This window comes from Heteronotia binoei, chromosome 9 (assembly GCF_032191835.1).
Source record: "Heteronotia binoei isolate CCM8104 ecotype False Entrance Well chromosome 9, APGP_CSIRO_Hbin_v1, whole genome shotgun sequence".
Lineage (NCBI taxonomy): Eukaryota > Metazoa > Chordata > Lepidosauria > Squamata > Gekkonidae > Heteronotia > Heteronotia binoei.
The window spans coordinates 59,071,158-59,086,656 of NC_083231.1; the positions used below are offsets into that span (position 1 = coordinate 59,071,158).

Sequence of the window (15,499 nt, forward strand, 5' to 3'; positions counted from 1 at the left end):
CTCTACATGTAAGACCTTTAAGCTTAATAATTTGTTTTTTATCACTGTTTGCTTTACATTGTCTTTTTTATTGCTGTGGCTTTATGCACATATGTGATTTTTTGCAGAAAATATAGGACATAGACCAGTACAGATAAACTCTGGGTTCTAATAAAATCCCAGTTTAGCCACAATTTAATGGATGACCTTGAGCCCAACATTGCCTCAGCCTAGCAATGATAAAAATAGGAGGGGCAGTACCCATGTATACTTCTCTCAGCTTTTAAGGCGATGGAATACATAATTGTAAGCAATGTATAAAGGGTGACCTTTTCACATCATAAACCAGGGTGACTCTAGACTAGTTGTGAAAAAGCCATCTAACCCCGTTGGGTTTTGTACATTTTAATAAAGAGTAACATAATTTTATTCCTGTTAGGTTTTTAGAGCTTTCAGAATTGGAGGGACGAAAAACTTTGGAGTAAAAAGGCTCATTTTTTTTTTCTGAGAAGCTTATTTAGAAACACAGGAGGCGAAGGAGCCAGGCAGTAGGACCTGTTGTGCCGGGGGAGAGTCTGAAGCGCAAGGGTCGTCGTGATGGCGGCGGCGAGGGGAAGCGCGCGCGCCTAGCGTAGGTACAGTACAGAGGAGACGCCGCCGAGGACGGAAACGGCCCTCCCCCTCCCCCTGTGAGCGGCAGCGTTTTCCTCCGCGTGATGCGAGCGGTGCTCGGCCTTGCCCACTAGCTTGGCCTGGCCTGGTTTACCCGCCGCCGCCTCCTGTTTCTCCTCTGCGCGTCGGTGAGCGAAAGCGAGGCGCGGCTAGCCAGCCAGTCCCAGACAGAGCGGGAGAGCCGGTCGGAGAGACAGTCCTTGTGGCGCTCGCCTCACTTTTTGCGCCGAGCGGGGGTGGGCGGGCTCCTACTCTTCAGACTCTGCTGCTTGCAGCCGCTGCGAGACACGCCTGGAGAGAGCGAGAGGGAGGGCACTATGCCGCTGCTCCTCCCTCCCGCTCTCCTCTCCCCTTCCCTTCCTTCCAGCCGCTCCACAAACCAGGAACCATCCCTAGCAGAAGCCCGCTGAATACATGTGTGTGTGTGTGTGCGAGAGAGAGAGAGAGAGAGCACTGAGAAGCAAAATCGGGGAGGAGGAGTGAGGAAAAGCAGCAGCGGCAGCGACGGCAGAAGAAGGAAGGTGAAGAGGGAAGGACACACGCGCAGAGGAGGCTGCCCAGAAGAGACCGGGAGGGGGGGAGCAGAAAAAAAGTTTACACCCTCTGAAGCTGCTCTCGCTTTCTCCCACCCACCTCTTCCCGCGTCGGCGCAGCTGGGAGTTTTACCTGGAATGACATAAGTTCCCCCCTCCCAAAAATATTTGGGTAGGGTGTCTCCCATTTTTTAAAAAAAAATTAAATGAAATCTGCTGGATCCAACGGTCCCTGCCCTCCCCCTTCTGTCCTCCAGCAACGGTCGGCAATGTGACGGAACGGGGCAAACATTTTCTCCAGATCGCCTGGCTTAGAGAAGGAGTGAGAGACAGAGAGCTGTCACCGAGGAGGTGATCCGAGTGGACTTGACTGTTTCCAGCGACGCGGCCCCGAGAGAGCCTGGAACTATCCGCTCGCTGCTGCTGTTGCGGCTGCCCGGGACTTGCCTGTGAGACGGCGGCAACCCCTCGCGCTCTGCTGCCAGGATTTAACCCCGAACCGCCTCCCGAGGTTGGATCCGCCGCCGCCGCCTTCGTTGCCATTCGTTCCTAGTCAGCCGTGGTCTGACCGGACGCTTTTTTTTTTTTTTTGGTTGGTTGGTTGGTTGGTTTGAGGGTCTTGCCTCCTCCGGCCATTGCACGTCGTTGGGAGGGAAAATGAAGGTGAGTCCAGGAAAATAGATCCTTTGGCTCGGAGTCTAGCGGGGTGGGGGGAGCTGTCATGGAGGGGCTACAAACAAGATCAATATGTATTGATTCAGCGGGTCGTGTGACTAAAGGGGGACAAAATTAATGGGTGACACCGGTGATTACCTCTCTAGAGAGAAATGTGTCCAAAAAAAAAGGTACTTCCAGGTCATTGCTTGTTTTATTTATATTCAGTTTTAAACTTAGTTAAATAAGAGCAACCACTTCGGCCTTTGGGTAGCTGTTGGGCATGAGAGCTGGACTAGGTATTATCTTCCTAATTAGTCTGGAAACGCGAATCAGTTATCTGTCAGAAGGCAAAAAAATGTGAAGGGCACATGACTTCTAAAATAGTTGACCGATTTTTTTTTTATTTAATTAGTTTTGCCCTCCTTAGTAAGAAAACAGTGTCTGGAGTTGGAATGTGCGGAAAGCAATCCCTCCCCCCCTTCCTTTCTCTTTCAGGTCTTTTTAAAGAGAAAAGTGTCTCTCGTTTATACACTTTTGTAACCTATCTTGTCTGGGGTGCCTGCTATTTAATTAAACTTTATTTCTCCGGGAGTTATTTTTGTCTGGGCAGCATTAAATGGAGAGAAACGGGATCAAGAAGGGTGTGTGCGCCAGCGGAGGGGAGGAGGGGAGGATATGTCTGCTGGCGGGAGGAAGGGGATCGTTACACCAATGCTGTTCGGTGGTGCCAAAATTTGGGGACGGAGGGGAGATATTTTCATTGACCCATGGAAACCTGCGTCATTACAGTCTCTCTTCAAAAATGCCCTTGTCTTCCTTCAGTATATTTAGAAACTCTGGTCGCAAAGATGGAGTGTGACGCGAACTGTTTCCTAATCCTGCTCGGGTCTCGAGTTTGGAGCCAGTTTTATGGCTCCCATTTATTAGTTCGTGCAACTTAAAAATCTTGAGCAGCAGTTGGCAAACTATATACCAGACGCCATAAAATGCAATCAGAGAACCAGAGGGCAAGTCCTTGAGTCTCTTAGTAGGTTTCTGTTTATTTTCAAAGGGAGGGGGAGCCATGCTTACTGCATTGACAAGTCTTGTTTTACTGTTGTCTAAACACGGGAATTAAAAATGAGATACAAACGTGATCGCTCTTGATTTTGTGGTTATTCCGTCGTAAAGAGGCAATGAGTTAAGGCACAGGAAGGAAACGGCTCTAAGTGCACTCACCTTGGTACAGGTGGAGTTAATATCTACAAGAGGCTGCGGTAGGCGGGGAAAAGCGTCTCGGAAACCAACCCCCAATCTGGATATTGCCTCCACTGTAAAGAGAAGGTAGGGATGGGTGGGATGTGACTTGGGAAGTCGTCGCAGTTTGATGGCTCCGGCGAAAATTCTCAGGAAGGCTCGATTGTCGGAACAGATTTCTCCTTCGGGAACATTTGCTTAAAAGCAATTTGCAATTTTTCTCTCTCTTTTTAAAAAGTCTTAGCCGTACGTTTTCAAGAAACGTATAAAATATCCGATTAATTTGGGAATCTCGGTTTTCGTCTCTGTTTTAGCTGCGTGGATTTGGGGGCTGGGGAAGTGGGAAAGAGAGATGACTACAGGTTCACGCCGTGCAAAAGTGGCCGAGTGAGTGGTCTCTTAGGTAGGTTCTATAGCTTTAAGGAGAGATACATTTTCTAGCTTGTGTCGCAGCAACTTTGTATCAGTCATGTCGCCCGCCTGGTGACTGACAAAACATTTTGTCCAATGAAAAGCGCGATGAGCCTAGATAGCGCGGCTCCGCTCTTCTTGTGAGCCAATGGGAAATATAGGGGGGAGGAACGTTGTCCTGAACTTTATCTGAGCACGTGATATGGTTTTAAAAGGACTTGGCACCTTCTCTCTCCTCCCCCAGCATAGTGCATTGGGCGACATAATGAATCTGAAGTTAGGAACACTTTTAAAAGAAGAATTAACTCTCGATCGTCTGTTTTATCGAAAGGAATTAGATGGAGGGGAGATGTGCATTATACCAACAGGTGGAGGGGAAATATAGGTAGGCGGCGGAAATACGGCAACTGTCATTTTAGCTGGAAAAATGATTTTTGGGAAAAAAAGGGCACAAATTATAGATTTCCTGCACGGGCGGGGGGGGGGGGAATAACTTTTTATGCATTCCTTAGAGCCCTGCTATGGATTCATGAGGGTGCATTTCCATGTTTCCTTGCAGGCACTAGCGTTATATCTGTAATTTTAATACGCTGTAGTTATTCCTGGCAGGTTCCTTGCTGTGAAATCCTTAGGAGAAGATTCAAACACCTAACTCAATAAATTAGGATTTCAATCCGGATTTGGAAAGACAGGGTTAAAGGTTTTGGACCGGAGTTTTTAGTGAATTGCCTTTTTTAAACTGTTCCTTGTTGCCTTGGATATCTTTTTGGAAAGGCGGTATCGAGGTGGGATGGCAGCCAAACGGAGATCGGGTTGATCGTCTGCAAGCAGGCACAATTTGAAGGACGGGACTTGTGTTGCTATGGCTGGGTTGCCTGGGTGGGAAACTAGACTGGTGGAAGCTGGTTAGATTTAGGAGCCAGAGCTGAGCTTGGAGCTGTAAGGCAGCATTTTCTGAGGTTAAAAAGCTGTGTGGCAGAGCATCAACCAGCCTGACTGAGAAAGAATAAAGGCAGTGAGTGAGAGAGGGGGGTGGGGTTGCTTGGTTGTTAAAGTTTTGAAATTGATTTCAAAATTATTCTGACTCTCTCTAGTTCAATGGTTGCCCAAATTTCTGTGCAGAACATGTAAGGGTCAAGCACAGTTGAATTTTCTGAAACTTCTTTTAAATGGTTGGGGAGAATTTATTGCAAGTAAATTCAAGGGCATGTAGGTCCTACTTATAGTTTGGTATAGGAAAGTTTCCAAACTCTTATTTTAGAATAAGTTAATAGCTTTCATTACCAATTCATAATTTAAACAAAATTGTGCAAGTTCTGCTAAAAGTGTATACTGTAGTTGTCCAGGCATGATTGTCCAGGTAATGCTGTGTATTGCTGCATTGCTTACTCCTTTAGACAAAAAAAAATTTTTTGGGGGGGGGGGAGAGCGTGGAAAGAAGAAATAAAAGATCAAGTGGAAGCTTTGTGTGCATTAAGTGACATCACAGTTGCTTTTGACTTTATATCTTGTCAATTCATAGCGCTTGATGCAGACTATATGTTGAAGGAGATTGTATTTCACTTTTGCCACTTCATGTAGATGCACATATTGTGCAGTGGAAACAGTACAGGCTGTGGAAAATCCAGGCTCTTTGACTTGCTTAGTCTTAGTGGGTGGCCTTAGGGAAAATCATTCTCACCCTACGTCTTTAGGATGCTCTAAATGAGGTTGAAATTAGATAACCTTGATGTTCCTTCGGGAAAGGATGGGATGCAAATTATGATAGAGCTGTTTACAGGGCTTCTTCCAAATAATTGTCTTAGAGCATATTAAAAATGTCTTGTAATATGATTAGGAATGCATGAATGACAGCTGCCAAGATCTGGTTTAAAAAGCTCCATGTTATTACAGGTACAGGTAGTGTTCCAGGTGTTGAGTATTTCTATCTTCTTAAATCCTGAGGTGAGGCTTGAGTCACATACAAGGTGGATGAAAAGTATGGGAGCGCTTGAACAACTCTGCTTGTATATATCTAGCGTTTTATTGCCAGAACGATAATAAGCAATAGTATCAAGAAAACAGATGTATCAGTTGTATAAAGATTTCCCTGTTAATTTTCAGGCGAACCTCATTGATTGTAAGGAGATTCTTATTTTCATCCCCATGTTTTTGGAGAAGAGCATAGCAACCTTGGTTTGCTTGTTAGAAACAATTTGTCTTATTTATAAAAGCATCTTTATAGCTTTTGCTTTAAAAAAATAACAATGTGAAAGTCAAGTTTCTAACTGTTTGGCGAGTAGTCATTTAGTTGTTCTAATATGCACTGTACCATTTATGTTTAACTCCAGGAGGAAGTTGAATGAAGTGGTGCAAAACTGATAAATACATGCCATGATTTGCCACAAGCAGCTTCATGTGAGTTAAATCTAATTATGGCTATCATGTAATGCATGCTTTTCCTTCGTAAATTGTGTATACTTCTTGTATGCCAATATCTGTTACATTGAGTATTTGGGATAGCACACTTTTTGATCATAAAATAGAATGCTTTGTTTCTTTGTTTTAGGTGACCATAGGTTTATTTTATAGTTAATTTTCTTAAAATGCAAGCATAATTTTTCCGAAAAATAAAAGAAACAAGATGAGGGAGAAACTTAAAATTTAGCAGGCATAGTGGTAGATAATCAACAGTATGGCAGAGGAAGTAGATACATGGCAAGGAAATGCATAAATAAAAATAGTTTTTAGCTGAATTAAATATTGGGGTGGGGGCTGTCACTCAGTAGTAGAGAGGCTGCTTTGCAGTTTAAAGACTTTTGCTTGAGACCCTAATCTTTCCAGTTTAAAGACTTTTGCTTGAGACCCTGGAGAGTTGGTTAATATACTGTGCTTCATAGATCAGTGGTCTGATTCAGTGTAAAACATCTTCAGGTTTTCAAAAATGTTCTTAGACTATAAGAAGCCATATGTTGAGTAAGAGATGTACTAAACAAAATAAAGTGTATTATAATATTTAGTGATCCATATATATTCTGGATAACAGTGCCTTAAATTTACATCCTTCTCTGTTAACCAAGCATTCAAGTAACGTTTTGTTTTATTTGTTCATTCTCCCTCTGAGGCGGAGGCCATCATAGAGATGGTCTCCTGACCTCAGAGGAGAAGGACCCCTCACAGTAAGTATCAATGGTCATTTTCACTGTAGTGCTTTCCAGGATGCTTAAAATGAGAGAGGAGTTGTATATCTTTTGTACAGTAGTGACATAACCTTGGATACAAGCTTTCAGTTACTTGACAAAAAACTTTAGAACTGTGGTGAAATTAGATTTGAGCAGCAATCCTCCTCTCACTTCCTTAAAAATAAAGTCACCTGAAATCATAGAGAATTTGTATTGGGATTGCAATCTGTACATGGTTCTGCAGTTATGTGAGGATGGAAAAGTAAGGAGTAAAGACTACAGCTGCAATCTAAGTTTGCACACTTACCTGAAAGGAAGCAGTATTTGATATTATGGAAATTACTTCTGAACACAAGTGTTGAATTCAGCTGTATATAAACTCCTTCTAGGCCAGTTTCTGTTCCAAAAATGGTAAATATCAGAAGGTTTTGCCAAAAAAGCAAGGGTTAGATTTCCACAATAATAGACAAGTCAATTAGCTATTCAGAAGCTAGTTTTCATTTTGCTTTTATTCTACATGAACACATTCAGCAGATTTGTTAGGTGGGGCAGTAAAACTCTAGCCTGTCCCATTAAGTGATACGTGTTTGGTATAACATCTCCATGGTGTAGAGTTCCACACATATATATCTGACATATACAATCACTGCCTTCTGAAATTCAGAAATTCTGCCTTACCAAGGACTTAAGTATAGTTGTCTATATTTGTACTATTTAATCAGGGACATTAAATTAATATGAATCTGGCAACCTTACTATGTATCAAGCAGATATCCAAGGGCTACTCCAAAATCTTTTCACTGACAAATGGCCACTCTTGATAAGAATAATCCTTGTCATGGTCCTCAGATCCTTTTCTTAGCAACACCTGCCCCAAATCATTCTGTACCTCTTTGATTCCTGTGGTGCTGACAGATTAAGTCTGAGGCTGTGGATCACAGTGCTTGCTTGTGTAGTGAGGAAGAGGAGTATGAAAATAATTCATAATTTTTTGTGGAGTCTGGCAGGTTTGCAGGTTATACTGGGAGGTCTAAATGGCCTGATAAGAAGCCCAGAACTCATGTTTGTCAGCTCTGATTTAGACATTAAGCTTAATGCGTTGGAGTGAAGGAGAGTTCTGCTGTCCCACTGCTTTTACATAATTCGCAGAAAGTGTTCATCAGCCTTAAGTGACCTTTTCGATAAGCATTCAGGTAGCCTGTCACAACATTTTATGTGGTGTGTCTGAAAGATAGATTGATAGAGATGTTAAACTGGATAGTGAAATGCACAATACAAGCATGTATTTGCTAAGGGCCCACATGTTTTTAAAAGGATATCATTGTGGAGTGTGTTTTAGTCCAAGTTGCTTGCATATCTTTCATTCAAGGTTTTCTTATTAACATGTAAGCTTTATTTAGCTGGAGTATTTATTTCCTTATCAGTAAATTGTATTGTAGTTCATTAGTCGACAATTAAATCACTTGAAACTAGAAAATATTGATTTTAGATGCTCTAGTGCATAGAAATAGGTGTGTGTTTTAAGGTCTGTTATTTACAACTGTTATTAAACAACTTATTAATCAGGTGAGACAAATGGTTTCTAAAACTTTAAATGACATTATTTAGTTGAGGGGGAAAGAGAGGAGTATACACTGGTCCCCCACTGCAGTGGTGCTCATACCTTCCTATAATCTAGTCCATTGGGGGGGAAATTAAATGTCACTATTTAAACATTATTTATATGATAAACCATGAGAGGAGAGCAATTATAGGTTGATCATAGAGCACTCATTTTCATGTATATGGTTCATACTTTAGTTCCTGGAGCCTCTAGTGAATTGTGATGAAGGTTTCTGGTAGAATTTTTACAGAGCTGCTGTCTATAGTGTATAGAGTTCTGACTAGATGGAGTTACTGGTATAGTTCCTTATGTACCTATAAAACAGCAAACATTTAATGAAGCTTAAAATATATTTGGTAGTATTTCACTTTGCTGAAAAATGTAGGCCCTTATTTAGTTAATTTTCCCTCTCCCTTTAAAATTCAAAATAAGTCAGGGCTGTATTGTATTTCTAGTATGTATTGTGTTTCTTGTTACATTACTGAATTATACTACTGTGATCATCCCCATTTTCAAGGGGAAGTAACATAGCTTTTTCTCATGTTTACATGCCTGTTTGTTAGCTGTGATTTATATTGAACTTACAAACCCCTAACCATTTATTTATCCATGCTCCTTTTTTGTTACATGATTATTGGTTGGAAGAAGTATATCTAGTGTGCAGACAAAACCTGGTTTTCTTCAGGAAACTTGGGAAATTGTAGGGATTCATGTTGCAGCCCCATGAAACTGCTGCAATTACCAGGAGCAAAGTCATAAATGGACCAAGAAATGTTTGATTAGGCTGGACAAGAGCCTTCGTCGCTGGCCCTGGCTTGATGGAACATCCTTCCAACTGAGACTCAGGCCCTGTGACACCTGTCACAGTTCCACAGGACCTGCAAAACAGAGCTGTTCCACCCGACATTTTGCCCTGGCTCCTGGCAGAGAAGAATAAAAACTCTCTTATGGGCCCTCCTTTCTCTGGCCTTCCCCAAGCATGACTAAATCTTTTCATGATTGGGGGGGGGAGTATTTATTGTAATTTTGTGTAATCTGCTGCTAGAATTAGTAACTTAAAGTTGTATATGTTAAACTTTTAATTAATTTATGATTATTGTTGTTATAATATATTGTTACTCACCCTGTGGCTTGTACTAGCAGTGAAGGGCACGTCAAGTCAGAAATCAAATAAATAAAAATTAATCAGGTTTAGTCAGTCATGTATTTCTGGTGAACGAGAAGAATAAAGTGGAACCCTACTTTCTTCTTGCCTACTGAATATTCTAGCCTAGCTAAAAATATAAATGATTGTTTTCAGAATAGTACTAATAAATAATAAACTCAGATTTATCACTAAAATAAGCTTGCAAATGCACATGTGCTGAAGTCAGTGTATCTAATGTTAGTAACAAAAGAAACTAATTTTAAAAGATTGTTTTGGTTGTATTTGGCTTAATAAACTGAAAAGACATTTCTTAAGTATGGACAGAATATAAAATAAAATGTTCAGGTGTCATGCTGAAAAAAGTTAGATTGCCTATGCAGATCTTAGTGAGACAGCATTTGAATATGCATATGTAATTGACTTTTACTTTTTCTGTTTTTTTGTCAGTTATGGAGACCAAAGGTTATCACAGTTACCCAGAAAGCCTAGATATGGAGAGACGTTGGAGTCAAGGTTCCCAGTCTATGGAATATACTTCTTCAGGAGAACAGGCTGAAGAAAGTAATAACTATATGGAGATTGTAAATGTGAGCTGTGTTTCTGGTGCTTTTCCAAATAGCAGTGCTCAAGGAAGCAACAAAGAAAAACCTGAACTACTCTCTTGCCTTCAGCAAGACCATCATCAGCCTGGTATTTTAACCTCTGACATAAAAACTGAGTCAGACTCAAAGGAACTTTCTGCAACTGTAGCTGAATCAATGGGTTTGTACATGGATTCTGTAAGAGATGCTGATTTTACCTATGATCAGCAAAGTCAACAAGGAAACGCAAATCCTGGAAAGATGTATCAAAATGTTGAGCAACTGGTAAAACTATACAAGGAGAATGGCCATCGCACCTCTCCTCTGAACACCTCAAACAGGCCCCTGAGACCTCTAATATCAGACACTGCATGCTCTGTGAATGGTGGCATCATTCCAGTGATTGTCAAAAGCCCCAGAGTGTGTCAAGAGAAGAGTCCTTCAGACTGTAGTCCACAAAGCATGATTTCTCCAGTGTGCAGCCCTCCTGGAATTAATTCTGTATCTTCAACTACGCCTACTAACTTTGGAAACTTCACCGTAAATAGTCCACTAAACCAGGGAACACCTTTGTCATGCTCTCCCAACATTGAGAACAGAGGCTCAATGTTGCACAGTCCTGCCCATGCTAGTAATGTGGGTTCTCCTCTTTCCAGTCCAATTAGTAGTATGAAATCTCCAATTTCAAGTCCTCCTAGTCACTGTAGTGTGAAATCGCCAGTTTCAAGTCCTAATAACATCACTATGAAATCTTCGGTGTCCAGCCCTGCAAATATGAACTCCAGGTGCTCTATTGCCAGCCCTTCTAATGCCAATAATAGATCTTCTCTTTCTAGTCCAGCTGTTAGTACTGTAGGTGCCTCTATGTGTAGTCCAGTAAATGGTGCATTAGCTTTTCCTGCATCTAGTACACCTGTTGGACCTGTCACAGGCCAAGATATTGTTCCTAGTCCAGATACAAAAGATAAAGGTGCTTCAGAAATCATATTTCCTAAAATAGAGGAAATGGAAAATGCCATCTCTAACAATGAAGTGACTAATCAAATGAATCTTGTTCAGTTTATAAAACCTGAACCAGAAGGGGTATTCAGTAGCTCATGTCTTGGAGACAATAGCAAAATCAGTTCTGATTCCCCATTTTCAGTATCAGTAAAGCATGAAACAGCTAAACATTCTTGTTCTGGTGCTTCTTTCAAAGGGAATCAAACTGTAAATCCATTTCCATTTATGGATGGATCATATTTTACTTTTATGGATGATAAAGACTACTACTCGCTTTCTGGGATTTTAGGACCACCTGTTTCATCATTTGATGGCACATGTGAAAGTACTGGGTTTCCAAATCCAGGCCTCCCTGGAAGAATTAAACAGGAGCATGAAGACAGTAGCTATTATCAAGAGAACACTCTGCCATCTTCAGCTATTGTTGGCGTGAATTCAGGTGGACAATCATTTCACTATAGGATTGGCGCTCAAGGCAGAATATCTTTATCACGACCTGTTGGTAGAGAGCAGTCTTTTCAGCATATTAGTTCTTTTGCTCCAGTAAGTACACTAGTGGAATCATGGAAACAGCATGCAGACATGTCTGCCAGAAGAAATGATGGGTATCCAGTTCTAGAATACATTCCAGAAAATGTATCAAGGTAGGTGTGTGTTTTTTTATATGGCCTGTAACAATGACCACCTAAAGCTGGAAGCTCTTTTATTGCTGTCCAAAACTACACAGTGATAATGTTGATTATTAGAATATTAGTTTTCCCTGTAAGCATGCTAGATTCTGTTATTTCCTAGCATATAGTTGATTTACACATTTAAAATGTAAACAGGTAAAACATATAATAATTATATTTCTACTAACTTTAATGATCATGCTTTGATAAGTTTTTGAGTTTCAACATCAAAAGATTCCATGAAAAACTTAGCATAGAAATTTGCTAGGTTTTTTTTTTTAAATCACTGTTTCTGGTGCTTTGTGACTATTGACTGCAATTGTCTATTAGGGAATATTTTTATAATTTTTTTGTGATAGTGATTATGCACTAGTTTCCAGGGGGATGAGGAGGAGGACATTCCCTTCCTGCAAGTCTTGCAAGTCTCCTAGTTGTAATTATGACTATGTACATCCTTAGGCAATATGCTACATGAATAAATGTTAAGAAAGTGAAAATGTGACTCTTGTCTTTGCTCTCGCAGCACATCTTATTGCCTCTTATTTGATCAGCTTTTTCTGGATCTCCTATCTTCTCTTGGCTTATTGGGTTCTGCTCTGTCATGGTTTCAATATATTTTTTCCAGATTTCTATGAGTAGTTCTGTTCCTTCATCTTTTCCCATTTCTGTAGAATTTCCTCTAACATCAACCCCACATTACATGTAAATGCATGTAATTGAATCTTGATTATTTTTCTAATGAAAAGGCACTTAAAGAGAGTGGATTTAGAGGAGAAATATGGAACGTGCTTAACCTTGCCTTCCAATTCTTGATGCCAAATAGCCCCAAGTGTATTTGCAATCCTGTGGGGAGATAAGCAACTGGAGACAATCTGATTTGGAGTAATGTTGAGGAAAAGAGTTAAGTCCTGCCTCCTCTTGTTGTTTCCTTGCTTTAAATTCTGCTTTCTCTGACTGTTCTCATTTTTGAAAATGAGAAATCATGAACAGATAATAAAAACAAAAAAATAATCTTTATGCCTTGCTGTGCACCCATACTATTATGTTCCTGATGTTTCTCCTTACTTTATTGTCCTGATTTCTTCTGCTTTCCCAGTTACCTCTCAATTGATAAATGCCCATTTCTTCAAATTTCTTTGGTGTAACAAATCCAGTCTTTCAAATGGTACCCCCAAACCACAATATTCTAAATGATGTGAACTTTGGCATGCTCCCTGATATAATAGTGGCCTCTATTGTAAGGCAAATTTAATGTTCCCACTATGACAGCTGGGTGAAAAAAACCCCAATATCAAACACACATTTCAGTCTTCTGGTTGGCATGGAAGTACGTTAACTACCTGGGGATACAGTTCAGACATAATGAAATATCATGGCTTGCTACTGCGTAAATAAACTCCGTGGGTATTTAGCTTCACACATTCGTCTCCTTTTTCTCCCTCTAATGAACAACTTCACTTTTGCAAAAAATTTTCCCAATATCTGGATTAGCAACTGTAGTTCACACTTCCTCTAAGAATTAGGTTTTCAAGTGGACTAAGGCTTTATTGGCTTGCCAAGAAAGCAAAACCATATTTTGAAGAATTGAATTGAATAGCCACAAAAGTAGAAATCATTCATCAGCAAGCCACACACAGGATGAAGGACAAAATATGAGTCAAAGCATCTCTCAGACTCATTCATGAAGTAGCAAACCATGAATGAACCTGAGATAGTATGGCTGGTGTTGTTAGGTTCATGGATGGTATTGCCAGAATAAATATGGGGACAGAGTTGGTGTGTGTGTTTGTTGCAGGCTGTGGTCCCTGAGTCCATGTAGGAAGGGAACTTTTGTGGGTGAGAAGTTGTTAAAGCAGAGGTGTCGAACTCAGTTGTTATGAGGGCTGGATCTGACATAAATGAGACCTTGCCAGGCCATGTTAGACCGGGCCATGTGTATACCTATTTAAGATTAAGTAGCAAGGACACAAACACAATTAAAAAATTAAAAAAAAAACTTAAAACATGCTTAAACATTAGCACTCATTGGTTTTAAAGATGCTTTCTTTATAGTTCTCCCATGGGATCCAGGGAACTGGGCAAAGGAAGCTCTGGCTCTTTCCTTCCTTCCCCAGGGGACCAGGAGGCAGAGGAGCTTCAGCCAATAAAGGAAGAGAGACTTGGCTCAGTAGCTCTGCTTTGTGACTGAGAGAGCCTGGCAAAGCAAGCTCTGCCTTCCTCCTCAGCCAGTGGAGAAAATAGAGACTTTGTAGCTCCTGTGCAATTGAGCAAGCCTGGCAAAGCAAGCTGTCATGCAGAAGGAAGCAAGAGAGAGGGAGAAGGAAGCAGATGACAGCCAGTTGTTCAGGGGCCTGATTCGGCCCCCAGGCTGCATGTTTGACACACCTGTGTTAAAGGTTAGCAGGCTTTCTGTGGACAACAAAAGGTTTGCATCCCAACTGCCTCTTGCCTCCTAACTAACTCTTGTTAGTAATGAGGTCCAAAGGTCCTCACTACTAACAAGAATATCAGTACATTCAGAACTGAAGCACAAAATGATGTGGGAAAACAATTCCAGAATGGTAGTTCTTTCATGTAACAGCTGAATTAAGACATTTTAAAATTTGCTTTTTCACAACTTATTACAAGGAACAATCTTTTTAAAATCACTTTCCCCCAAAACGTAAAAAATAAAGATGCATTAAAATATAAACAGCATCAAAGAAATGAGTGAATTTTATCAACTGAAAGTAATAGCGCTTGGCAAGAGTAGTGACACAAGGAGAAAAAGAAAGAACCAAAGGTTATTTACCATCTTAAGAACATAAGAGAAGCCATGTTAGATCAGGCCAATGGCCCATCCAGTCCAACATTCTGTGTCACACAGCGGCCAAATATACACACACACACACACTGTGGCTAATAGCCACTGATGGACCTCTGCTCCATATTTTTATCTAACCCCCTCTTGAAGGTGGCCATGCTTGTGGCCGCCACCACCTCCTGTGGCAGTGAATTCCACATGTTAATCACCCTTTGGGTGAAGAAGTACTTCCTTTTATCCGTTTTAACCTGTCTTCTCAGCAATCTCATCAAATGCCCACGAGTTCTTGTATTGTGAGAAAGGGAGAAAAGTACTTCTTTCTCTACTTTCTCCATCCCATGCATTATCTTGTAAACCTCTTATCATGTCACCCCTCAGTCAACGTTTCTCCAAGCTAAAGAGCCCTAGGCGTTTCAACCTTTTTTCATAGGGAAGGTGTTCCAGCCCTTTAATCATTCTAGTTGCCCTTTTCTGGACTTTCTCCAATGCTATAATATCCTTTTTGAGGTGCAGCGACCAGAACAGCACACAGTACTCCAAATGAGATCTTTATTAAGAATAAGAAATTGTATTATTAAAAGAAATGTGTATGCTGTTTTTAAAGGTCTTTTGCATACAATCAGGCAAGTAATGGGGAATACAGGTAGCATCCAGTATGTCTGAATTTCTTATTAGAACCAAAGAGATATAGTCTTAACCAAATCCTCACATGTATGTTGAAATCATAGCAATTAAAGGGATATCTGAAATAATGGGTTCTGTATTTTGGATTAACAAGATGTGTCCTAATAGTGGTAATTCAGCCTTTCAAGTATGTGTTTAAAAATTCTTTGCGCTACTATCCATTTGTCTCTTAATCTCTGTGGTTCAGGAAAAACCACTAGGATCAGTTTCAAATGTGCTCCTTTAGAGCACATTTAGCGTCTACTTGAAAGGAATGGCAAGATGCTAAAGGTGCAGAAGATACAATTGGAATTGTGTGTACTCTCTTTGGTCAAGTTTTATGCTTTTGTTGGTTATCTAATTTATGGGTTTTTAATTCT

The 15,499-nt window shown here is 40.7% G+C and overlaps 1 protein-coding gene across 7 annotated transcripts in view; it reads left to right on the forward strand.

Moving 5' to 3' along the window:
• The first annotated feature begins 666 nt into the window (after positions 1-666).
• NR3C2 (nuclear receptor subfamily 3 group C member 2) overlaps positions 667-15,499 on the forward strand; it is a 233,028-nt gene continuing 218,195 nt past the window's right edge. For 2 of the 7 annotated variants that reach the window (XM_060246660.1, XM_060246664.1), the window contains exons 1-4: positions 720-1,847; positions 5,819-5,885; positions 9,847-11,626; positions 12,750-12,794. In XM_060246660.1, coding sequence (XP_060102643.1) covers positions 9,849-11,626; positions 12,750-12,794 — 1,823 coding nt within the window. In that variant the 5' untranslated portion in view covers positions 720-1,847; positions 5,819-5,885; positions 9,847-9,848. Of the gene's footprint in view, positions 1,848-5,818; positions 5,886-9,846; positions 11,627-12,749; positions 12,795-15,499 lie in introns of all 7 variants that reach the window. The other 5 variants (XM_060246665.1, XM_060246667.1, XM_060246662.1 and 2 more) reach the window with 4 other exon arrangements.